This window comes from Ictalurus furcatus, chromosome 17 (assembly GCF_023375685.1).
Source record: "Ictalurus furcatus strain D&B chromosome 17, Billie_1.0, whole genome shotgun sequence".
Taxonomy (NCBI): domain Eukaryota; kingdom Metazoa; phylum Chordata; class Actinopteri; order Siluriformes; family Ictaluridae; genus Ictalurus; species Ictalurus furcatus.
Window position 1 is genome coordinate 18366552 of NC_071271.1, and position 27705 is coordinate 18394256.

At 36.2% G+C, this 27705-nt stretch overlaps 1 protein-coding gene across 1 annotated transcript; it reads left to right on the plus strand.

The window, feature by feature from the left end:
- The first annotated feature begins 2301 nt into the window (after positions 1-2301).
- On the plus strand, positions 2302-27692 carry LOC128621747 (hemicentin-2-like). The gene is made up of 25 exons (XM_053647706.1): positions 2302-2930; positions 3526-3589; positions 4374-4778; positions 4875-5165; positions 6434-6694; positions 7644-7916; positions 8597-8872; positions 10868-11146; positions 11273-11542; positions 12221-12493; positions 13135-13410; positions 15408-15686; positions 15810-16079; positions 16758-17030; positions 17673-17948; positions 19980-20258; positions 20385-20654; positions 21509-21769; positions 22010-22094; positions 23631-23715; positions 24544-24668; positions 24794-24821; positions 24973-25061; positions 25197-25263; positions 27455-27692. The coding sequence occupies exons 2-25, from the start codon at positions 3556-3558 to the stop codon at positions 27548-27550; spliced, it is 5121 nt and encodes a 1706-aa protein (XP_053503681.1). The 5' UTR covers positions 2302-2930; positions 3526-3555; the 3' UTR covers positions 27551-27692.
- The last annotated feature ends 13 nt before the right edge of the window (positions 27693-27705 follow it).

Consider the following 27705-nt stretch of genomic DNA (forward strand, 5'->3'; position numbering starts at 1 on the left):
GCTTACAAACGGCAGTTTTGTTATCATTCCACACAAGAGACATCATCTTTACACACAAGCACTAAATCGATGTGTTTTCCTAAACTCTTTTGATTGACGGAGTATAATCGGTCCTGATCATCGGACGTTTTTAAAGTATCGGCTGATAGTGTGAAAAATTGTCCTGCCTAGAGATACACCGATGTATCGGCTGATAATCGGTATCGGCCGATACATCGGTGTATCTCTAGGCAGGACACTTTTTCATGTAGTGGTCAATTTTGAGATTTTGGTCTATTTTGCTTCCATGTCTTCTTTTACTCTAATGGAAAGAGAACTTCTAAAATACACATTTATATGGTGTCTATTTTCTTCTGTAGATTTCTTCTAAATGAACCAAAACAAGCTAATCTGCATATTTAAACATAACATTTCAGGGGGAAAGACTCTTGATGTAAGTCATTAACTGGGGAAGTTCTGTGGTGATATGCTTTAGTGATTTTGTTTATCCTGTTCACCTGCTGTGCCTTGTCAAATGTATGCAAATTAGCACATTTTAATTAATTAACGCCTAATTTGCATATCATTGTGGCTATTGTGATGACGTTATTAGACACAAATTTTACTGTATTCAATTAAATTTTATTTGTATAGTGCTTTTTACAATAGACATTGTCTCAAAGCAGCTTTACAGAAATATCAACACGGTATATAGATATTAAAGGTGCGAATTTATCCCAACTGAGCAAGCCACTGAGTGGTGACGGTGGCAAGGAAAAACTCCGTAAGATGTTAAGAAGAAGAAATCTTGAGAGGAACCAGACTCAGAAGGGAACCCATCCTCATCTGGGTAACAACAGATAGGGTGAAAAAGTTCATTATGGATTTATATGAAGTCTGTTTGGCCTTAGAAGCAGCCGTAGTCCCAGCAATCTGGAATTGGAGTAGATGAGAGCTCCATCCAGATGTAGGACATCCGAAACAGATCAGGCAGGTCCGGAGAGCAGAGAGGATCAGGATCTCTAGTGTCTCCATAAAATCGTGTGTGGCTCGACAGAAGGAGAGAACGAGAGAAAAGATTATTAGGACTGTGCTTAGCGTAACAGAAAGTCTAGTCAGGGTAGGCTTGAGTAAACAAATACTTTTTAAGCCTAGACTTAATCACTGAGACTGTGTATGAGTCCCAAACACTAATTGGAAGACTGTTCCATAACTGTGGGGCTCTATAAGAGAAAGCTCTTCCCCCTGCTGTAGCCTTCACTATTCGAGGTACCGTCAAATAGCCTGCATCTTTTGATCTAAGTAGGCGTGGCGGATCAGAGAAAACCAAAAGGTCGCTTAGATACTGTGGCGTGAGACCATTTAGTGCTTTATAGGTTACTAATAGTATTTTATAATTAATGCTGGATTTCACTGGGAGCCAATGCAGTATTGATAAGATCAGGGCGATATGGTCATATCTTCTGGTTCTAGTTAGGACTCTAGCAGCTGCATTCTGGACTAACTGGAGTTTGTTTATGCTCCTACTGGAACATCCAGACAGTAAGGCATTACAGTAATCTAGTCTAGAGGTGACGAATACATGAACTAATATTTCTGTATCATGTAGTGACAATATATTTCTTCTCTTAGAAATATTTCTGAGATGAAAGAAGGCTATCCTAGTAATATTATCTACATGAGCATCAAATGATAGGCTGGAGTCAATAATCACACCAAAGTCTTTTACTGCTGTACATGATGAAACAGAAAGACCATCCAGAGTAACTATGTGATCAGAAAGCTTACTTCTAGCTACACGTGATCCTAATACAAGTACTTCTGTCTTATCAGAATTAAGTAAAAGGAAGTTAGTTAGCATCCAATGTCTAATGTCCTTTACTCAATCCTCAACTTTACTAAGCTGCTGTCTGTCCTCTGGCTTCGCTGAAACATACAACTGTGTATCATCAGCATAACAGTGGAAGCTAATTCCATGTTTACGAATAATTTGACCTAGAGGTAGCGTATATAAAGTAAAAAGCAGTGGGCCTAAAACAGAACCTTTTGGAACACCAAATTTAACCTCGGTATGTGTGGAGAAGTCTCCATTTACATCTACAAACTGATAATGATCAGTCAAATAAGACCTGAGCCAGGAGAGGACTGTTCCCTTAATGCCAACAACATTTTCTAATCTATCAAGGAGAATAGTACGATCTATAGTATCAAAAGCTGTATTCTGTATTCACCTGTAGTGTCTCCATTAAGTACAGTACATTAGCCTGTATGGCCATGATAACTTTGCTTATGGCCTTAGCTAAACTTTTGCTAACTTATTACATTAGCTAGTAGCTCATGAGTCATGCATGTTAGTAAGAAACAATTTAACTATATTTGTCTTTGGGCTAATAAGCTGTAAAGTCGAGGCACTGGTAGTTTTGTCTTTTGTTTATCATCACTCACCTCCACACAAGCCAAGGAAAAACACAATTGTGATAGGAGCTGGGAGGAGCTGTTGTCTGTTTGTCTATCTGTCTCTCTGCTGCACGGAGACGCAGAGAGGGAGAGAGAGAGGGAGAGAATGCGCACTTGGAGCCCAGCGAGGAGAATTATTCTCCAAAAATTTTTTTAACATTGCCAAAAACACAATAGAGGCAAAGAGGAAATTTGGAACTTTGTGCTACAGGAAGTGGGCTAGTTTGCACACGTTCGGGGGTAAATATTACCTTTATTTATTTATTTATTTACTTATTTTATTTTTTTTTTTTTTATCTCTAACTAGAATAAGACTTTTTTTTTCTGTTTGTTTTCTGTATGGTTGATCATGCAAATACTGAACATTGAGGATTTCTCCATTTGTTTGAAGGTTTCCTTTAGATTTGAAGGGCATATTTTAGTTTGAAGAATTCCCTTAAACTGATTTGGAGTCCTTGGAGCCATTTATTAAGAACGCTGGATTTGATTGTAAGGTAATTTACTTTTCATAAGCTGTAATTATTTGTCTTATTATTTGTCTGTAATATTCGTCAGTATATTTTACAAATTCTTTTCTGATCAGCTGACAGAATGTGTACTACTTTGAACATTCAAACTAACGCACTGGAAAATATAATATTCACAATATAATATTGGATTATAATTTAGATTTCTATAAATATTCAAATATAACATTTACTGTATATTTTTAGGTGATAGCGGTCATTGTGATTAAACACCCTGCTGTTTTACTATTATATAACATACCCATAGAAATATGTATATGGTTAAAAGATTAAATTAGACGACACTTTTTGTGAAGGAACAACTTCATTTATTGTTTTTAGTTCACAGGATTGAATGTAAATGAATGCTATGAATTTACTCTACAAATTTCTCAGTTCCACATGAATTCTTTAACTGCAAAGACTACATCTTGAGAGTGAGTCATTTGCAGCTGTGTATATAAGCCTACCAAATATAATTATGTGATGCATTCACACATGAGCAGAACTGATGTGCCTATAGATGTGTCTTAGAGTTTCTAAGAACCAGAATTTGAAATGGAAATATTTTCTTTTTTGTAAGCAGTCAGATCACACTGTAGCCTACAAAGAGATGTATTCAGTGTGGAATTCTGTCCTTTCCTGGGGTGTGTATTATTATTATTATTATTATTATTATTATTATTATTATTTTATTTAAAATTCTAGAGAAAAAAGAAAGTATTACTTTATCCCTACATTGATTTAAGTAAGGAATAAAACACTGGGGGTGCCGCTATAGTAAAATAATAAATGGTGGGGTGACATGAGGTTACAATAACCACCCTGAAGTTAATTATTTTCCTTCAACTGCACTTCCCAAAGTGTTTTACTCTTCTTATACCACAGCAACTTGTTAATGCTAAAAAAAAAATTAATTAAAGAACAACACTATAAGCAATCATTCCTTCGCTTTTTCTTGATGTTATTAAGACAAAATAAGCCATAATGAAACCATAATATCCTCTGTGGCTCAAAACGTAAAGAGACAGCATTAACTCTGACTGAATAACTGCCACTGGAGACGATTTAGATTAATGTTAAATAATGTTTTTTTTATTTAAATAGCAGGATGTTTTAAAATCAATTTATTATTAGCCTTAGATTATGTGGAGCATCCACGAAGTCCCAGTCAATGATCTGTTACTACAGAAACATTAATGTGTTACAACAAGCACATTAGTATAAACCCGTGATTTGAATTAGAGTCTCTAATCAATTAGAGCTCTAATGTTAAAGCTGCTGTTATAGAAAATTGATCAACACCTTCAGAGCAATCAGTTTGAGAATTCAAAATTGTTGTGGTTTATTTAAAAAAAAAAAGTAACTATTATAATGTTGTTATTGTAGTGGTAATTAATTTTTTGTTACTGATTTTGGTTTCTCCCTCAGTTTTGTTGTGTTTGTTTAGCTCAATAGCAATGGAAGATACATCACGATCTATAGTCATAGAGGAACCAACAACAACAACAAGCCAGGAGGGATCGTGTGTCACAATTAACTGCAAATTTAAATATCAGGATGGACTGCAACTGTTGTGGATTAAAGATCCTAAGTGGATTGAAAAAGAAAAGAGATTTGATGGAATTATTGTATATAATAGTACAGATGAGCAGCCACAGGTCACTGAGTACTCTAACAGAGTGGAATTTTTTAATGACCGTAAGCAGAGCAGTCATTGGACCAATTGCACATTAAAAATTCATGATCTTAAAAAGAACGACAGTGGAAACTATACATTTAGGTACATAGGATCAGAGAAATATATAAGTAATACATTTCTTCTCACAGTCATGGGTGAGTCATATGAACTCTGTTAACTAATTCTTAATTCTGTCTTAATTTTAAATGTGTTGGATTACAATCCATCCATTTTGTTAATTTATATCATAGACAATCCCTGCAAGGTCCACATTAAGCCAGCAAATCTGAACAAGTCAATCAAAGAAGGAGACAAAGTGAATCTTCAATGTGCAACATCAGCAGCCTGTGAGTTTCATCCTTTATGGCAATCGTCTGGCTCAAGTGAGATTCTCAAAAGTGAGCAAAGTAAAGATGAGGTGGAAAAACGCAGTGAGCTGCAGTTGATCGTGAGCTGGACAGATGATGGGAGAACTTTGACATGTCGTCCTTCTAGAAGTAATGACAACTGGCTGGAGAGGAGGGTTACACTGAGAGTGGAATGTAGGTACAGATGGACAAAATACTGTATATATATTATGTATTTATTGATTATGTTTTGAGAATTTATATAATAATTATCTTTAATTGTATAGCATTTTTCCTGTTGCGTTCAAAATATCAATTTTTGTCACCTACAATAGATTAGAATGTAAAAAATTTGATTGTATTTGAGGAATTAAACATGACAGGGTTGTGGGATGCCACCCAGAAGCTGATTATTTTCCAATAACAGCACATACAGAAATGTTTACTTCCTCTTAGAACACAGCAATTTGTCAATGCTAACATGTTTCTGTTAATTAAAGAATGACAATATATATCTTTATTTGTTTATAGCTATGTTTCCTGTTTTGGAATGTTCACGAAACAAGTTAATTTACGGTTTATATGGTATATAACACGTTATATTGGCCGGTCGTTGTCTCAACAGAATCTTGTTTTTCTCTCTCTGAAGCTTGTCATATCATGTGACAGAGAAACCTCAAAGCACCTCTGCACTGAAGATGTTCCTTTATCGGAAAAATGATAGCTTTACCTCTTTTACATTTGTTGACTGTTACAAAGGGCCAAAACCATCACCATATCAATAATTACAAACACTTTTAAAATCAGTTTATGTGCCACAAACTGTTACTATAGAAATTATCATGTATTAGACGGAGGGCATTAATATAAACCTGTACTATGCCATGCAGCCGACACTACTGTCAGATCTGCTATTTTAAAAAAAAAAACATTAATCATGACCGTTTGACCAGTCAGAACTGAGAAATCATCATTTACATTTATCAGATGCCCATATCCAGAGTGACTTACGTTCATCTCATTTTTACATTTGAGCAGTTAAGGGTTAAGGGCCTTGCTCAGGGGCCCAGTTGTGGCAGCTTGGTGCTGGGATTTAAACTCATGACCTTCTTGTGAAAAGTCCAACATCTTAACCACTGAGCTACCACTGCCCCTATCATTACTATCTTCACAGCATATAAATGTATATGAGACAAGTCTATAAGAATTACTATACATTATATAAATAAAAATGTTAAAAGACTAAGAATAGACAACGTTAAATATATATTTTTGACTATTTTTGATCTGGCTTTAAAAACATTTTCCTCCAGTTGAGTGGATGTGTTTCCTGAATATCTACGGTGTTCCACTTCAAGGAGGACATGTTTTTTGCAAGCCAATGTTAGTGCTACAACATATGCTATCTCCATGTTTTGTTTGTTTGTTTGTTTATTTATTTATTTATTTATTTATTTATCTAGATGCACCCAAAGAAACAAAAGTGATTGAGAGCTCAAGCTCTAAGGACGTGAAAGAAGGAGAACAAGTGACAATTTCATGCTCCAGCAAGGCCCGCCCTAATGCTAACTTCACATGGATTAAACATCAAAGCTCTTTTTCCCAGCATGGAGAAAATCTTACTTTATATAATATGACACCAGAAGATGGAGGCAAATTCTACTGTCTGGCTAACAATGAACATGGAAGTGAAAAGTCAAATGACATAAAAATCAACGTTATTTGTAAGTATGTGTCTGTTATTGAATTAACAAGTGCCCCCTAACCCCCACCCCATTGTGAAAAATAAAATACCTACAATAAAAATATTTTTTAAAATATAGCTAAGTAAAACACTGCAATATGCAAACAACAATGCAATCAGAATGGACTTTTATCGTCAGTGGAGTGGTTAAATTCAAGTTCTGAAATTGTTTTATTAAAGTATAACATAATTATTCTATAACTGTTACTTTAACAGCTGCAAGAAATAGCCTAACAGGCTTCATGGTCTATATAGGCCCACTATGGTTTGTGATTTATTTTCATGAATAAAAACGTTTCAAAAACATACCCCCCATTGTCATGATTCCCCCTTGAAGCAGCGTGCTCTAAGCGCGAATGCGCGAGCACCTGCTTTTCCATTGTTGACAGTAGTGACATCTGGACACGTGTGTTTTGTTTATGTTTCTGTCATGTCTCCTCCCTGTTCTGTCATTGGCTGGGATTTCACGTGTGTCTGTATTGCCCTCAGCTGCTAGCAGTTTAGATGCTGATCATGTCTACATATATACCGTGCGCCTCCCAGCACCCAACGCGGAAGATTATTGTAGAGTTAGATTAGTTCGTTTAGTAGTCATAGTCACGTTCCATGTTTAGAGTTAGTTCACGCTGGATTATCCACTCCCAGTTCCTCGTCATAGTTCATATTTCTCGTTTTGTTTATCGACCCTGTTTTCCGTGACCACGACCTTGATTCATGTTTAACCCTGTGTATGCCTGTTTGCCGATCGCCTGACCTTCGCCTGTTTATGGATCACGTTTTGGATTTGTCTGCCTGTCGCTCCTTTAAAATAAACACTGTTCATACATGCACTTACATTTCCGCTCCGTCACGATATGTGACACCCGTCTGATTTTTTTTTTTGGAAATCGCATGCTGAATATGTGCATAATGTGTTTTGTGTTTCTCAGATGCTCCAAAAGGTGTCGATATCAATCCTAAATTAGCTGAACTCAAAGAGGGGGACAGGCTTACACTCACGTGTCTGGTGCAAAACAGCAATCCAGAAGTTGACATGCAGTCCTACAGATGGTACAAAGATGGTCAAGAGATTAATCAACAAACAATGAATACATTCACTGTGCCAAGTGTAAGACAGCGTGATAAAGGAGTGTATCAGTGTCAGGCCAGAAATTCAGTAGGAGAGACCATGTCTACAAACATTACCCAAGTATCTGTGAAGTGTGAGTATTATGTGGATATATGTGGAAATGTGGGACGAGCTATAATTCCACTATGACTCATATTTTTTCAGAAATGAGATAAACAAATGAGTGAAACTTGTATTTTTACAGGAAAGTGACAGTGAGGCACAATGTTAAAAAACAAAAATGTGAAAATATCTTCTTACGGAAAAAGCATATACATTTTACATTTAAGTTTTATACAAATATATATTTTTTTAAAACAACAGCATGCCCTGAAATTATACATGTGAAATTGGTGAATTATATGAAGCACATAAAACCACATGAAAAATTAACATATGAAAGTAAATAAACGATGTGTTAAAAAGAATTACAAAAATTATATGAAACGTGAAAAAAAGAAAAACATTATGAAGAATAATGAATCATTAAAAGAATAAAAGAAGAAAAACATGCAAAAAGTTCAAAATCACGTGTACAATTTGTATGGCTTAAATGATCTATAAACGATTACACCATGAAAAGTCTTCTGTTTATATAAACTTTCTTTAAAGTTGCTCAAAAGAGTCTATAAAAAATGATGTATTTTTATGAAGCAACAGTGTTTCGTACAATGATGTTTAAAACATTAACTTTTTTTAATGAATTATCAGAACATACATTATGTGCACTATTAAAAATCATCTTTTTTAAAAAGAAAAAGTCTCTCTCCACAGATCATCCACAAAACACATCCATTGACGGCACAAGTGGAATAAAGTTGGGGTTTGAACTTAACCTTAAATGCGTTACTGAGGCTGAACCTGTTCCTCACAAATATTCCTGGTATTTTAAACCAGAACATGAACAGCAGTTTGTCACCCTTTCACACACGGATGAGATGTACCAGATTGAGAAAGTGGCTGTTAGTAATGCTGGGTTGTATAAGTGCAGTGCGCAGAACATTGTAGGTAAAGGAGCAAACTCTACTGAAATAAACGTTCTTGTGTTCTGTAAGTATAGTTTTTTATTTGTTTTTTACCTTCATGGTGTTATTTTTAAGCCATGTGAAATATCATGTTTAACATTATACCACTGCATACGAATCCTATTACATCAGCAAGAAGAGAGCTTGGCATTTGTGTTTGGGCATTTTCACCCCTTTTCTTTTTCTACTTTTTTCATCAGAAACTGTAGCTCTAAGTTATTGTTGAAATGATGGCAAATTATTATTTTTTTTAAACGTCTACATTATTGTAAACTTTAAAACGTTACTGGAAGTTTCTGGAATGTTATGGTTCTAGGCACTTTTGGTTACAAGAATGTTCAATCAGCCACATTTTCTGGGTGTTCTGAAAACATTTATAAATAACATTTTAAGTAACCATAATGTTAAATTCTTAACAATAAAGTCTGACTAGGAAAGTTGTGTGGGCAATATTATACTAACGTTGTGGAGCAAACCATTATGACAGCTCATTTTAAAACTTACACTGTTTTAAAATGATCTGAACACTTACTGTACAGTCTTTCCAGGATTTTTAGATTTTCAATCAAAGAAATTAATGCAAAATCAAGGAAACGTCGCAATTGTTATGAAACAAGACTGGGACAGGAAGTAAGCGCAGGAGTAAAGTCTTTATTTACACACTAAAGTGACTAGTACAGGAAACGGGAAAATGGGGTCAAAACAGAAACAAGACTATGAACCTATACAGCATAGCACAATAATCCCTCAACCCGTTTTACACCTGTACTCATCCAGCGTTTAGCTATGGCATGAAACAAGAAACTATACAAGAAAACCATTTAACTAAGGCTATGGCATGGAACACGAAGCCAGAACAAATCATGGACCCGCTACCGTTTAGCACATTTACACAGACACACATTAACTAGAACTGAGGCGTTATACATGAACTCAAAGCAGGGCATAGAAACATTACCACGTGGCGCGTTACACATCTTACTTCATTACCTCTAATACTCGTTTAACTATAGCATGCAACTATCGTTTAAATATGACATGAATCTCTCGTTTAACTATGACATGAAACTATCGTTTAACAATGACATGAAACTCTCGTTTAACAATGACATGACACTCTCGTTTAACAATGACATGAAACTATCGTTTAACTATGGCATGAAACAAGGAACAAGAAACTAGACAGGACATGGAAACTTTACCGCGTGGCACCATTACATCTTTTAGTCTGTAATACCACGTGATGTGCGCAGCAACGCGAGAGGTTCAAACAACCAGTCACATTTACCTTAACTGCTGACAGCCGGTAACACTTGGAAACACAACCTCGTGCCTCCGCCAATAACTAAACAGGGAGGGGACAGAACAGAAACCAAAACAAGTGCACGTGTCCATTGTAAACAAAGTCTTATCGTCCATACGCACTTCAAGCGCATGCATGCACTCTCCAGCTGACCGTGCACGTCGTCGCCACAGCGCCATCTGCCGGTGAGATCGTGACAGCAATATTCGGAGGAGCTTGCAAATTTTTTAAGTTTTCTGCAGATTTGGGCCCTCTTCGATTCACGTTCGTTGAATATGAGTGCAGCTAAAAGGTTTCATTTATGAACAAACATCACTGCAAATGACAAAACAATTTACTGTGATTATAATTTCGCCAATTGAAGTATTTTTCCACAATAAAACGCACAAAACGCAAATTGCATCACAAATTTGGAAAAAAGCCACAGCAAAATCAATGTTGGCTGCAACAATTACAAAAAAAAAAAAAAACTCCACAAAATCATGGACTGACTGAATAACTATCTAATAACATTCTCAGTTCTCTGTTAGCTGAGACTATAGTACAGTAGCATTTGGAGTCCAGGTAAAGAGTAAAGGTATCTATTAGTATATAGTGACTGGTGTATTTCATGCCTGTTTACATTGTTAAAGTGCTTTGTTTTCTAATTCCTCTATATATATATATATATAACACATGCATTTCTCTGTAAAATGTTGCCCTCACTTTTATTCACAGATCCCCCCAAAACACCAAATCTGACCATGAAAGAAGTTGTAAAGGAAGAAGAATTATATACTATAACATGCACTGTAGAAAGCTCACCCCAGGCGACGCTCACACTAAGCAGATCCTCTCTGACAAACCCAGAAAAAGACATAATCACAGTTCAGTATGTTCAGTCCAACACACTCAAATTTGCTGCCAATGCGACCGTGTCAGATGCAGGTATGTACACCTGCAAAGCGGAAAACACAGAGGGAAAAAACTTCTCAAAAAATCAGCTGAAAGTTTTGTGTAAGTAAAACTGCTTCCCTTTGCTCTATTTCGTGCAGTGAGCTTGTTTTATAATATTATCAAGAAGTACATAAGCTATGACTGAGAGCTAAATACATGTGGTGCTGCTCCCTGTTGTCTTTGCAGATGCCCCTAAAAATGTTACTGCATTAGCAGATCCTGGTGTAGAGCTAAAGGAAGGCTCTAACCTGACACTCACCTGTAAAGCTGATTCCCTTCCCGAGGTGTCTGCTTACACATGGAAGAAATCTTCTGCGACACACTCACAGACAGTGGGGCATGGACAGAAAATAACACTCCATTTCCTGAAGAGCTCTGACTCTGACCATTACTTCTGTATCTCCAGAAATGAAATTGGCAGTGCTAAGTCCTCATCAATATATATCAGAATCAAGTGTGAGTATCCTTTCTCATAATGCCCGCTCTTGTATCTGAGTTAATGTGGGGGAAACGGATAAAAAGATAAAAATCCATACTTTCAAAATAGCCAGTTAATGAGACTGTTCATGCTGAATTTCATGAAACTTAAGAAAATCAGTCATATGAACAAATAATGTGTTTGGTAGGTGGGTTTTACTTTCGTGCGGGTGGAAGCGAGTAGTCAGACATGAAGCTCGTGTGACAAACAAAAGGCATGTTCATTAACATGAATATGTGACAATTACAGTGTTTATTCGTTCCTTAGTAACTGCCTGGTCAGGGCTGCAGTGGCTTAAATTAGACTAATAGTTTCTTTATATTTCAGAAAATAGAACCAGCTAAATTTGTTGGAAAATATTGTGAACAGATTCAAACAAATTTATACAAACTGATGTTAAAAACAGCCCAGTGCACATTTCTAGTTGAGACTAATTATGAACTGGTGTGAAGTAGCTGAGGTTGTCGGAGCCAGAATCCACACATCATGATGACAGTGCTGGCATTTCTACATCAGAGTGTGTTCCAGTGTTTCTGAGGATATAGTGGTAGACATCATAATTAATTAAAAAAAAAAACATTTCAAAAACATCCCCCATCTGATTTTTTTAGAAATCACACGCTGAATATATGCATAATGTGTTTTGTGTTTCTCAGATGCTCCAAAAGGTGTCGATATCAATCCTAAATTAGCTGAACTCAAAGAGGGAGACAGGCTTACACTCACATGTCTGGTGCAAAAGAGTAATCCAGAAGTTGACATGCAGTCCTACAGATGGTACAAAGATGGTCAAGAGATTAATCAACAAACAATGAATACATTCACTGTGCCAAGTGTAAGACAGCATGATAAAGGAGTGTATCAGTGTCAGGCCAGAAATTCAGTAGGAGAGACCATGTCTACAAACATTACCCAAGTATCTGTGAAGTGTAAGTATTATGTGGATATATGTGGAAATGTGGGACGAGCTATAATTCCACTATGACTAATTTTTTTTCAGAAATGAGATAAACAAATGAGTGAAACTTGTATTTTTACAGGAAAGTGACAGTGAGGCGCAGTGTTAAAAGACAAAAATGTGAAAATATCTTCTTATGGAAGAAGCATATACATTTTACATTTAAGTTTTATACGAATATATATTTTTAAAAACAACATCATGCCCTGAAATTTCACGTGAAATTGGTGAATTATATGAAGCACATAAAACCACTTGAAAAATTAACATATGAAAGTAAATAAATGATGTGTTAAAATAATTACAAAAATGACATGATACATGAAAAAAGAAAAACATTCACTACATGCAAAAAGTCCAAAATGACGTGTACAATTTGTATGACTTAAATGATCTGTAAATGATTACACCATGAAAAGTCTTCTGTTTATATAAATTGTCTTTAAAGTTGCTCAAAAGAGTCTATAAAAAAATGATGTATTTTTATGAAGCAACAGTGTTTCGTACAATGATGTTTAAAACATTAACTTTTTTAAAACGAATTATCAGAACATACATTATGTGCACTATTAAAAATCATCTTTTTTTAAAAGAAAAAGTCTCTCTCCACAGATCATCCACAAAACACATTCATTGACGGCACAAGTGAAATAAAGTTGGGGTTTGAACTTAACCTTAAATGTGTTACTGAGGCCGATCCTCTTCCTCACAAATATTCCTGGTATTTTAAACCAGAACATGAACAGCAGTTTGTCACCCTTTCACACACGGATGAGATGTACCGGATTGAGAAAGTGGCTGTTAGTAATGCTGGGTTGTATAAGTGCAGTGCGCAGAACGTTGTAGGTAAAGGAGCAAACTCTACTGAAATAAACGTTCTTGTGTTCTGTAAGTATATTTTTTTTATTTGTTTTTTACCTTCATGGTGTTATTTTTAAGCCATGTGAAATATCATGTTTAACATTATACCACTGCATACGAATCCTATTACATCAGCAAGAAGAGAGCTTGGCATTTGTGTTTGGGCATTTTCAATCTCTTTTCTTTTTCTACTTTTTTCATCAGAAACTGTAGCTCTAAGTTATTGTTGAAATGATGGCAAATTATTATTTTTTTAAAACTTCTACATTATTGTAAACTTTAAAACGTTACTGGAAGTTTCTGGAATGTTATGGTTCTAGGCACTTTTGGTTACAAGAATGTTCAATCAGCCACATTTTCTGGGTGTTCTGAAAACATTTATAAATAACATTTTAAGTAACCATAATGTTAAATTCTTAACAATAAAGTCTGACTAGGAAAGTTGTGTGGGCAATATTATACTAACGTTGTGGAGCAAACCATTATGACAGCTCATTTTAAAACTTACACTGTTTTAAAATGATCTGAACACTTACTGTACAGTCTTTCCAGGATTTTTAGAGTTTCAATCAAAGAAATTAATGCAAAATCAAGGAAACGTCGCAATTGTTATGAAACAAGACTGGGACAGGAAGTAAGCGCAGGAGTAAAGTCTTTATTTACACACTAAAGTGACTAGTACAGGAAACGGGAAAATGGGGTCAAAACAGAAACAAGACTATGAACCTATACAGCATAGCACAATAATCCCTCAACCCGTTTTACACCTGTACTCATCCAGCGTTTAGCTATGGCATGAAACAAGAAACTATACAAGAAAACCATTTAACTAAGGCTATGGCATGGAACACGAAGCCAGAACAAATCATGGACCCGCTACCGTTTAGCACATTTACACAGACACACATTAACTACAACTGAGGCGTTATACATGAACTCAAAGCAGGGCATAGAAACATTACCACGTGGCGCGTTACACATCTTACTTCATTACCTCTAATACTCGTTTAACTATAGCATGCAACTATCGTTTAAATATGACATGAATCTCTCGTTTAACTATGACATGAAACTATCGTTTAACAATGACATGAAACTCTTGTTTAACAATGACATGACACTCTCGTTTAACAATGACATGAAACTATCGTTTAACTATGGCATGAAACAAGGAACAAGAAACTAGACAGGACATGGAAACTTTACCGCGTGGCACCATTACATCTTTTAGTCTGTAATACCACGTGATGTGCGCAGCAACGCGAGAGGTTCAAACAACCAGTCACATTTACCTTAACTGCTGACAGCCGGTAACACTTGGAAACACAACCTCGTGCCTCCGCCAATAACTAAACAGGGAGGGGACAGAACAGAAACCAAAACAAGTGCACGTGTCCATTGTAAACAAAGTCTTATCGTCCATACGCACTTCAAGCGCATGCATGCACTCTCCAGCTGACCGTGCACGTCGTCGCCACAGCGCCATCTGCCGGTGAGATCGTGACAGCAATATTCGGAGGAGCTTGCAAATTTTTTAAGTTTTCTGCAGATTTGGGCCCTCTTCGATTCACGTTCGTTGAATATGAGTGCAGCTAAAAGGTTTCATTTATGAACAAACATCACTGCAAATGACAAAACAATTTACTGTGATTATAATTTCGCCAATTGAAGTATTTTTCCACAATAAAACGCACAAAACGCAAATTGCATCACAAATTTGGAAAAAAGCCACAGCAAAATCAATGTTGGCTGCAACAATTACAAAAAAAAAAAAAAACTCCACAAAATCATGGACTGACTGAATAACTATCTAATAACATTCTCAGTTCTCTGTTAGCTGAGACTATAGTACAGTAGCATTTGGAGTCCAGGTAAAGAGTAAAGGTATCTATTAGTATATAGTGACTGGTGTATTTCATGCCTGTTTACATTGTTAAAGTGCTTTGTTTTCTAATTCCTCTATATATATATATATATAACACATGCATTTCTCTGTAAAATGTTGCCCTCACTTTTATTCACAGATCCCCCCAAAACACCAAATCTGACCATGAAAGAAGTTGTAGAGGAAGAAGAATTATATACTATAACATGCACTGTAGAAAGCTCACCCCAGGCGACGCTCACACTAAGCAGATCCTCTCTGACAAACCCAGAAAAAGACATAATCACAGTTCAGTATGTTCAGTCCAACATACTCAAATTTGCTGCCAATGCGACCGTGTCAGATGCAGGTATGTACACCTGCGAAGCGGAAAACACAGAGGGAAAAAACTTCTCAAAAAATCAGCTGAAAGTTTTGTGTAAGTAAAACTGCTTCCCTTTGCTCTATTTCGTGCAGTGAGCTTGTTTTATATTATCAAGAAGTACATAAGCTATGACTGAGAGCTAAATACATGTGGTGCTGCTCCCTGTTGTCTTTGCAGATGCCCCTAAAAATGTTACTGCATTAGCAGATCCTGGTGTAGAGCTAAAGGAAGGCTCTAACCTGACACTCACCTGTAAAGCTGATTCCCTTCCCGAGGTGTCTGCTTACACATGGAAGAAATCTTCTGCGACACACTCACAGACAGTGGGGCATGGACAGAAAATAACACTCCATTTCCTGAAGAGCTCTGACTCTGACCATTACTTCTGTATCTCCAGAAATGAAATTGGCAGTGCTAAGTCCTCATCAATATATATCAGAATCAAGTGTGAGTATCCTTTCTCATAATGCCCGCTCTTGTATCTGAGTTAATGTGGGGGAAACGGATAAAAAGATAAAAATCCATACTTTCAAAATAGCCAGTTAATGAGACTGTTCATGCTGAATTTCATGAAACTTAAGAAAATCAGTCATATGAACAAATAATGTGTTTGGTAGGTGGGTTTTACTTTCGTGCGGGTGGAAGCGAGTAGTCAGACATGAAGCTCGTGTGACAAACAAAAGGCATGTTCATTAACATGAATATGTGACAATTACAGTGTTTATTCGTTCCTTAGTAACTGCCTGGTCAGGGCTGCAGTGGCTTAAATTAGACTAATAGTTTCTTTATATTTCAGAAAATAGAACCAGCTAAATTTGTTGGAAAATATTGTGAACAGATTCAAACAAATTTATACAAACTGATGTTAAAAACAGCCCAGTGCACATTTCTAGTTGAGACTAATTATGAACTGGTGTGAAGTAGCTGAGGTTGTCAGAGCCAGAATCCACACATCATGATGACAGTGCTGGCATTTCTACATCAGAGTGTGTTCCAGTGTTTCTGAGGATATAGTGGTAGACATCATAATTAATTAAAAAAAAAAACATTTCAAAAACATCCCCCATCTGATTTTTTTAGAAATCACACGCTGAATATATGCATAATGTGTTTTGTGTTTCTCAGATGCTCCAAAAGGTGTCGATATCAATCCTAAATTAGCTGAACTCAAAGAGGGAGACAGGCTTACACTCACATGTCTGGTGCAAAAGAGTAATCCAGAAGTTGACATGCAGTCCTACAGATGGTACAAAGATGGTCAAGAGATTAATCAACAAACAATGAATACATTCACTGTGCCAAGTGTAAGACAGCGTGATAAAGGAGTGTATCAGTGTCAGGCCAGAAATTCAGTAGGAGAGACCATGTCTACAAACATTACCCAAGTATCTGTGAAGTGTAAGTATTATGTGGATATATGTGGAAATGTGGGACGAGCTATAATTCCACTATGACTAATTTTTTTTCAGAAATGAGATAAACAAATGAGTGAAACTTGTATTTTTACAGGAAAGTGACAGTGAGGCGCAGTGTTAAAAGACAAAAATGTGAAAATATCTTCTTATGGAAGAAGCATATACATTTTACATTTAAGTTTTATACGAATATATATTTTTAAAAACAACATCATGCCCTGAAATTTCACGTGAAATTGGTGAATTATATGAAGCACATAAAACCACTTGAAAAATTAACATATGAAAGTAAATAAATGATGTGTTAAAATAATTACAAAAATGACATGATACATGAAAAAAGAAAAACATTCACTACATGCAAAAAGTCCAAAATCACGTGTACAATTTGTATGACTTAAATGATCTGTAAATGATTACACCATGAAAAGTCTTCTGTTTATATAAATTGTCTTTAAAGTTGCTCAAAAGAGTCTATAAAAAAATGATGTATTTTTATGAAGCAACAGTGTTTCGTACAATGATGTTTAAAACATTAACTTTTTTTAAAACGAATTATCAGAACATACATTATGTGCACTATTAAAAATCATCTTTTTTTAAAAGAAAAAGTCTCTCTCCACAGATCATCCACAAAACACATTCATTGACGGCACAAGTGAAATAAAGTTGGGGTTTGAACTTAACCTTAAATGTGTTACTGAGGCCGATCCTCTTCCTCACAAATATTCCTGGTATTTTAAACCAGAACATGAACAGCAGTTTGTCACCCTTTCACACACGGATGAGATGTACCGGATTGAGAAAGTGGCTGTTAGTAATGCTGGGTTGTATAAGTGCAGTGCGCAGAACGTTGTAGGTAAAGGAGCAAACTCTACTGAAATAAACGTTCTTGTGTTCTGTAAGTATATTTTTTTTATTTGTTTTTTACCTTCATGGTGTTATTTTTAAGCCATGTGAAATATCATGTTTAACATTATACCACTGCATACGAATCCTATTACATCAGCAAGAAGAGAGCTTGGCATTTGTGTTTGGGCATTTTCAATCTCTTTTCTTTTTCTACTTTTTTCATCAGAAACTGTAGCTCTAAGTTATTGTTGAAATGATGGCAAATTATTATTTTTTTTAAACTTCTACATTATTGTAAACTTTAAAACGTTACTGGAAGTTTCTGGAATGTTATGGTTCTAGGCACTTTTGGTTACAAGAATGTTCAATCAGCCACATTTTCTGGGTGTTCTGAAAACATTTATAAATAACATTTTAAGTAACCATAATGTTAAATTCTTAACAATAAAGTCTGACTAGGAAAGTTGTGTGGGCAATATTATACTAACGTTGTGGAGCAAACCATTATGACAGCTCATTTTAAAACTTACACTGTTTTAAAATGATCTGAACACTTACTGTACAGTCTTTCCAGGATTTTTAGAGTTTCAATCAAAGAAATTAATGCAAAATCAAGGAAACGTCGCAATTGTTATGAAACAAGACTGGGACAGGAAGTAAGCGCAGGAGTAAAGTCTTTATTTACACACTAAAGTGACTAGTACAGGAAACGGGAAAATGGGGTCAAAACAGAAACAAGACTATGAACCTATACAGCATAGCACAATAATCCCTCAACCCGTTTTACACCTGTACTCATCCAGCGTTTAGCTATGGCATGAAACAAGAAACTATACATGAAAACCATTTAACTAAGGCTATGGCATGGAACACGAAGCCAGAACAAATCATGGACCCGCTACCGTTTAGCACATTTACACAGATACACATTAACTACAACTGAGGCGTTATACATGAACTCAAAGCAGGGCATAGAAACATTACCACGTGGCGCGTTACACATCTTACTTCATTACCTCTAATACTCGTTTAACTATAGCATGCAACTATCGTTTAAATATGACATGAATCTCTCGTTTAACTATGACATGAAACTATCGTTTAACAATGACATGAAACTCTCGTTTAACAATGACATGACACTCTCGTTTAACAATGACATGAAACTATCGTTTAACTATGGCATGAAACAAGGAACAAGAAACTAGACAGGACATGGAAACTTTACCGCGTGGCACCATTACATCTTTTAGTCTGTAATACCACGTGATGTGCGCAGCAACGCGAGAGGTTCAAACAACCAGTCACATTTACCTTAACTGCTGACAGCCGGTAACACTTGGAAACACAACCTCGTGCCTCCGCCAATAACTAAACAGGGAGGGGACAGAACAGAAACCAAAACAAGTGCACGTGTCCATTGTAAACAAAGTCTTATCGTCCATACGCACTTCAAGCGCATGCATGCACTCTCCAGCTGACCGTGCACGTCGTCGCCACAGCGCCATCTGCCGGTGAGATCGTGACAGCAATATTCGGAGGAGCTTGCAAATTTTTTAAGTTTTCTGCAGATTTGGGCCCTCTTCGATTCACGTTCGTTGAATATGAGTGCAGCTAAAAGGTTTCATTTATGAACAAACATCACTGCAAATGACAAAACAATTTACTGTGATTATAATTTCGCCAATTGAAGTATTTTTCCACAATAAAACGCACAAAACGCAAATTGCATCACAAATTTGGAAAAAAGCCACAGCAAAATCAATGTTGGCTGCAACAATTACAAAAAAAAAAAAAAACTCCACAAAATCATGGACTGACTGAATAACTATCTAATAACATTCTCAGTTCTGTGTTAGCTGAGACTATAGTACAGTAGCATTTGGAGTCCAGGTAAAGAGTAAAGGTATCTATTAGTATATAGTGACTGGTGTATTTCATGCCTGTTTACATTGTTAAAGTGCTTTGTTTTCTAATTCCTCTATATATATATATATATATATATATATATATATATATATATATATATATATAACACATGCATTTCTCTGTAAAATGTTGCCCTCACTTTTATTCACAGATCCCCCCAAAACACCAAATCTGACCATGAAAGAAGTTGTAAAGGAAGAAGAATTATATACTATAACATGCACTGTAGAAAGCTCACCCCAGGCGACGCTCACACTAAGCAGATCCTCTCTGACAAACCCAGAAAAAGACATAATCACAGTTCAGTATGTTCAGTCCAACACACTCAAATTTGCTGCCAATGCGACCGTGTCAGATGCAGGTATGTACACCTGCAAAGCGGAAAACACAGAGGGAAAAAACTTCTCAAAAAATCAGCTGAAAGTTTTGTGTAAGTAAAACTGCTTCCCTTTGTTCTATTTCGTGCAGTGAGCTTGTTTTATAATATTATCAAGAAGTACATAAGCTATGACTGAGAGCTAAATACATGTGGTGCTGCTCCCTGTTGTCTTTGCAGATGCTCCTAAAAATGTTACTGCATTAGCAGATCCTGGTGTAGAGCTAAAGGAAGGCTCTAACCTGACACTCACCTGTAAAGCTGATTCTCTTCCCGAGGTGTCTGCTTACACATGGAAGAAATCTTCTGCGACACACTCACAGACAGTGGGGCATGGACAGAAAATAACACTCCATTTCCTGAAGAGCTCTGACTCTGACCATTACTTCTGTATCTCCAGAAATGAAATTGGCAGTGCTAAGTCCTCATCAATATATATCAGAATCAAGTGTGAGTATCCTTTATCATAATGCCCGCTCTTGTATCTGAGTTAGTGTGGGGGAAACGGATAAAAAGATAAAAATCCATAGTTTCAAAATAGCCAGTTAATGAGACTGTTCATGCTGAATTTCATGAAACTTAAGAAAATCAGTCATATGAACAAATAATGTGTTTGGTAGGTGGGTTTTACTTTCGTGCGGGTGGAAGCGAGTAGTCAGACATGAAGCTCGTGTGACAAACAAAAGGCATGTTCATTAACATGAATATGTGACAATTACAGTGTTTATTCGTTCCTTAGTAACTGCCTGGTCAGGGCTGCAGTGGCTTAAATTAGACTAATAGTTTCTTTATATTTCAGAAAATAGAACCAGCTAAATTTGTTGGAAAATATTGTGAACAGATTCAAACAAATTTATACAAACTGATGTTAAAAACAGCCCAGTGCACATTTCTAGTTGAGACTAATTATGAACTGGTGTGAAGTAGCTGAGGTTGTCAGAGCCAGAATCCACACATCATGATGACAGTGCTGGCATTTCTACATCAGAGTATTTTCCAGTGTTTCTGAGGATATAGTGGTAGACATCATAATTAATTCATTAAGAAAGAAACAAATAAACAAACAAACTGAGGAAACATTCTAGGCTACACCCACGTTAGGTTTAAATCTGAATAGTGAATAAAGACTAAAAAAAAAAAAAGAAGTTAAATAAGTGATCTACTGTCTTTGATAGCTACTGATGAAGATGATTATGATGATGATGAAGCATAAATTCTGTTAAAAAGTCAGAAATTACGTTATCCTTTGTACCTCAATTAGCCAGTTTATACAATATTCATCCTATACTTGTTTTCTTGTTCAGACCGGCCACGCATAACACTTATCCACAACATGACATCACTGGGTCTATGGGAAAAGGCGGTACCAATCCACCTGAGTTGCAGTGTTCAGTGTGATCCACCAGCCACTTTCTTTGCATGGTACAAGATGGAGGAAAACACCACTGTCTTGTCAAATAATGTGAACTACACAGTTCAACCACAAAACCCAGGAACGTACTACTGCTACGCACGCAATGAAGAAGGGGAATCAAGATCTGAACCAGTCAAAATATTTCTTAATCGTACGTACAAATTTACACTTTTAAAGCTATTCATGACTGACTATTTGTATGAGAAATCAATGCAAATATGTACAGCATACATCATAAGCAAAGAAAATGAACTAATAATGTAATGGAGTCATTACTTTAGATTATAGACTTCTCGTTTTCATTTTCAGTTGTGATCTATACTGAATGAAAAAATTATTGTGGTGCACTGAGATATCAACTCTTACTCAAATTTCATTTCTCATCTCTTAGATTTCATTATTAAACAGCTCGTTCAGGTCATCATCTCCTTACTGGTCATCGTGTTTCTGATTGGTGTCATATTTCTGATACAGAGGTAGAAACTTCTCTGCTATATTCTATGTTACAAGAAATGTGTAATTACAATTCAGATTCCCTAATGGTGCAGTTTGTAATTTTAAAAACGTGTTTCTAGATAATAACCATACAGTTTAAGATACCCTAGAAAAACTGTGACCTATTCCTAGTGCTTTCATACATTATATCCAGAAAATGACTAGGTTGACTTTCTCAGGAATTCTTTTCTCTTTTCGTACATATAGTACAGTGATTTTGAACAGTTGTGTTTATAGATCATATCAAGTGCTGATTTGACAACATTATTAATTCACAAAACATTACATATACGCACACCATCTACTTTAATAGGAACATTTATACAGTTATCCATGTATGCAGATACAGGTCAAGCGCATCAGTTAATGTTCACATCAGACATCAGGATGGGAAAAGTGTGACTGTAACCGTGGCATGGTTGTTGATGGCAGATTACTGAGTATTTCAGAAACTGCTGATCTCCTGGGAATTTCACAGTCTCTGAAATGTACACAGAATGGTGCAAAAACAAATAAAACATCCTGTGTGCAGGCTGAAACACTTAGTAGATGAGAGAGATTCTAGGAGAATGATCAGACTGGTTTGAGATGACAGGAAGTCTACAGTAACTCAAATAAGCACTCTTTACAACTGTGGTAAGCAGAAAAGCATCTCAAGAATGACCTCTCACATCAAACCTTGAGGTGGAGGGGCTACAACAGTAGAAGACCACATCAGGTTCCACTCCTGTCGGCCAAGAACAAGAATCTGAGGCTATCATGGGCATTGTTGAAAACTGGAAAAAAAAGACCAGAGAAAGAGGGATTACTTACAGCGTTACTATGTGTTACTATGTCCTTCCTAGCAGTTTAAACTAATCTGGCCATTTTCATCTGACTTCTCTAATCAACAAGGCATTTTCACCCACAGAAATCGCAGGAGATCAGCGGTTTCTGAAATATTCAAACCAGCCCATCTGGCACCAACAACCATGCCACGATCAAAGTCACAGAGATCACACTTTTTCCACATTCTGATGTTTGATGTTACCATTAACTGAAGCTCTTGACCTGTATCTGCATGATTTTATGCATTGTGCTGCTGTCACATGATTGGCTGATTAGATAACTGCATAAATGAGCAGGTGTTCAGTTGTTCCTATTAAAGTGGATTGTGAGTGTAGTACATGTGATTTTCTTACAAAGGAACTCTTTTGATTCCAATTACAATTCCCCTTGCAAAATAACAGCCTTTTTAATTCATGTAATATCTCCACTAACTTTCAAATGCTTTGTTTTTTACACTTATTTTCAATGTTTGAATTACTAAATATAAATATTTTTAGCTTTTAAAATTTGCTTATCATGTAAATAGCTGTTTTTATTTGTGATCACTTAGATTTGGACTTATTCAGAAGTCTCTCATTACATCTTTATTACTTGAATATATTAAGTGTGTGTGTGTGTGTGTGTGTGTGTGTGTGTGTGTGTGTGTGTGTGTGTAACCATGTGTGCCCATTTGTCATCTCACTTTACAGAATCATCCTGAGAAAAAGATCAGCCCAACGGTCATTTTTCTTCTCAGCAGCTCCATTATGTTTTTTATCGGACTTGGGTTCATCGGTTAGTTTTCTTCTGCTTATTTCAAGATCAAGCAATTTCAGGAGAAAAAATAGCATGCTACATGGAACCCAGTATTACATCTTAAACATAACATACGTTAGCGTGATGGTGCAGTGGGCAGCGTTGCCACCTCACATATCCAGGAATCTAGACTTAATCCTGCGAGTTCTCAGATTTCTTCCCACCTTCCAAAAAACATTCCATTAGGTGGATTAGCTAAGATAAATTACCCCTAGGTGTAAATGTGTGTCTTCAAGGTGCTCTATGTATTCCCACCTCATGCCTAGTGTTCTTGGGATAGGCTCCACATCCTCTGACTCTGACTAGGATAAACAGTTACTAAAAGTGAAATATTACTAAAAATATTACTTAAGCAGGACAGCAACACATTTTTGTGCTTGCATGTTTAGTTTTATTCAGCCCCTTGGCACATAAACATTGATTACTTAAAAAACCTCTCTATAACCATCTCATGTTCAGCATAATAACATCTGGCATCAGTCATTGACAATAAACACCAAAGACCCTTAACATATGTTAGCATAGACAAATAAACACAACAAAATATATGCATTAATAAGCAATCAGTACTTTTAAACAAGCTAACAAACACCATTGGATTAAAAAGCTCAATCTGGGTTAAGAATGAATGGGGAGTAGAACCTTATAATACAAAGGTCAAGAAATATCGCTCTGGTTCTAGAATAAATAATGCTTTAATGCCAGAGGCGTATAGGTTTTTGAGGCTGTCATTTATGGTACATTTTCCAAGACAGGCAACATTCACTCAAACACTATTTATGTTAACAAATTATATATTGTGTGTAGGACTCATGTAATAACACTAGGGAGAACTTGGTGATGGAGGGATCTACAGAGCTCTCCAGCTTCAGAGATAATCATTCTGCTGTTCAATCAAATCCTCCAGCCAACAGGAACATACAAGCAGGAAGGTTAACCACTCTTCATACTTGTGTGATTTGGAGGAGTCGATTTTATACATAAGTGTATAATCTCTTTACTTTCATATACTTAATGAATATATTATATTTTATATATTATGTTTATGCATTTCCAGGCCAAATTCTAACATTCCATCCAAGCAGGTAAGAAATTACAGTATTTGTTTCTTTTATTACTTTTATTAGTAATCACCAAGTATATGTCTTTTTATGTAAAACAGTAAACTCATAATCTAACATATCCAATAAGCCAGAGGCAAAGGTGATAATCTGCAATTTGCCATTGGCTTTATAGAAACAGCATCATACAGAAGAGGATTTAACCATGACCACTGTGAATTATGCTATGCTGCAGTTCGTGGACAGCAACAATCCAAATAAAAGGTATATAAATGTGAAATGACAAATTGAGCAACTATTTTATGTGAAAAATCTCATTTGTTAAGCATCTATAAAAGACTATATAGTCTTGAATTATAAGTGAAATTTTGCATGAATGTTTTGTTTTTGTCGTCTTAGTGTACCGAGCCATGACGATTCTGGCCCAGTCTATGCTGACGTTTCAAAAAATAAACAAATGGCAAAGGTAAGTCATATTACTCATTCTACAATTCAACAACAGATGACCTATTGATCCAGATCATGTCTTTTGATTTATTGGAATGCGCTTACTATAAAAGTCATAGTAGACATTATGTTTATCTGTGTCACGTAATGGAGGTTGAGACGGATGCAAGTGCAGAATTTTCCAGTTTAATAAAGCACAAACCAAGATACAAAAGACACTATGATCTTGAGGCAAAACACTATGGCAAAACTAAACATAAACCAGAAACGTAAACACAGCAACAAGAACTACGCCAAAGAAAGACAGACATGAGATAAAGAGTGCAGTGCAAACTGTGGCTATATACATGAGTGCTCGATTAACAGGAACGTGATTCAGGTGCAGGTGGTCATGTGACTGTGATGCAATGGCTGCTGGGAACAGTACTTCAGACTTCCTTCTCTGATTACATGACAATCTGAATCATACAATGCCCATTTTCATGCATGGAATCATCCTTATTGCAAGCATTCGTATTAGATTAGATTAGATTACATTCATCTTTATTGTGATTGTGCAGAGTACAAGTACAGAACCAATGAAATGCAGTTAGCATCTAACCAGACATGCAGTAGAGACCATCACAGTACAAATGACAAGTTGTACAAATATAGTAGGTGCATTTTACACAGAAATTAAGTATATATGCCCGGTGACCATCAGGTGACTATACAGATGACATCAGGTAGTAATTAGACAGTAATGTGCAAAGAGGCAAGCAGAGTGCAAACAGCATTAATATTGTACAGAACAGGTTTGTAAAGGCCATTTGTAAAATTTATTTTAAGAGCCTAATTGTTCTGGATAATTTAATCTCAACAGGTTTTCACAAAACCAGAATGTATAATTCTGAGGGGCAGGCCACCATGGCCTCGTCCGTCCACCAGAGGGAGACAGAGATCCACCTCTCAGTAATTAGTGACAACTAGTGCTACCTGTGACTGGTCTATTTATGGGCTGCTTACAGGTTGCTCAAATGCTTAGTCTTGAGTTCATACTATGAGGGCATGACTATGCTGGTATTATATTTTGAAAATTAGAGCTGAACTCCAGCCTTTTTTCTCTGCCAAGTTGGACTCGCCTTGTCACCCTATAACTTATGATCAGATGTATGTGCACTACTAAAAAAAATAGAATGATGAGATGTTCTTCAGGTTCTCTCTCCAGAGGAGACCAGAAAGGTTCAATGTAGAACACTGCAACAGGCTTTCTCCTGTTACACAGTCCCAAGTAGCTAAAAACCCTTCATTATCGGTCACATATTGGATTTGTAGAATTTATTGGATTTGTAGGCTTTGGTAGGTTAAAGGGGTCATATGATGCTTTTGGAATGTTTTCCTTTTCCTTTAGTGTGTAATGTATCTTTTTGTGCATGTATAAGATTTGTAAAGTTACAAAGCTCATAGTCTCCCACAAAGGGATTTATTCTATCTAACAGAAAACATCTATCTGCTCCAGACCTGCCTAAAACTCCTCGATCGAAGTCCAGTTATTACTTCTGCAAACGTCAGCATCACAATTTGTCTAACATAGATGCACTACGTGTCTTTCCTAGAACCACTTTGTAAAATGTGTTATGTTGTCAGTTCAGAATATAAAGTTGTTACAGTGAAGACAAGTTAAACTGTTATAAAATCATGTCTGAAAGGTAAGAGAGTTAAAAAAATAAAAACTTACCACTGTGAAACGTTCTGCTCAAGTCGTGCGTGCAAAGTCGGTTCCGATTGATCTGCTCGATCATCCACCTTTTCAGATTCTGACTGGGGCTTGAACTGATGCGGTAAAACCGACGACATTATTAACTGAGTTTATAATTGCTTTAGAAGTCTTTGAAGCTGAAGTTCATGATTATGGTAAGGGGCGTTACATTTTGGCCAATCACAATGTAATGGGTCAGCTGGCCAGTCAGGGCACTCTGGGTATTTCGGAAGGAGGGGCTTTGGAGAGACCAGAACTCAATCAGAGCATTTCAGACAGACTGGGAATACTTTTATAATGTACAGTATGGAAAAAATAATGTTTTGAACATTAAATCATGTTAACCTTTTCTATTACACCCAATGAACAAAACATTTAACTTTTAAAATAGCATCATATGATCCCTTTAAAGCATGATGTGTAGAAAAAGTCTGGGAGAAATTAACTTTAGTTAATGGTGCCTTTCTTACAGAAACCACAAGATGGTCATGAAGATTATGAAAACGTCTCGGGTGTGTGCCGCGAAGCGGCCATTTCCCAACATAAACTGGGACTCGGACAGCAGTGAATCAGAAGAAGAGGTGAATTACACTAAAGTGTCATTCACTGTAACATCACACCACAATACACAGAAGGATGTATTGAGTTCAGATGAGGAAGACAAAACTGAATACCCTGAGGTCAAAATTTAGGGTTAGAACAATTATGAATATGCGTTTATAT

Bases quoted from the DNA above. Each gene is read 5' to 3' on its own strand.
- LOC128621747 (XM_053647706.1), top strand. From the start codon at position 3,556: ATGTATTCAGTGTGGAATTCTGTCCTTTCCTGGG. The intron at 8,873-10,867 runs GTAAGTATAGTT...TTTTATTCACAG, and splicing joins AATAAACGTTCTTGTGTTCT to ATCCCCCCAAAACACCAAAT. The intron at 24,669-24,793 runs GTTAACCACTCT...ATGCATTTCCAG, and splicing joins AGGAACATACAAGCAGGAAG to GCCAAATTCTAACATTCCAT.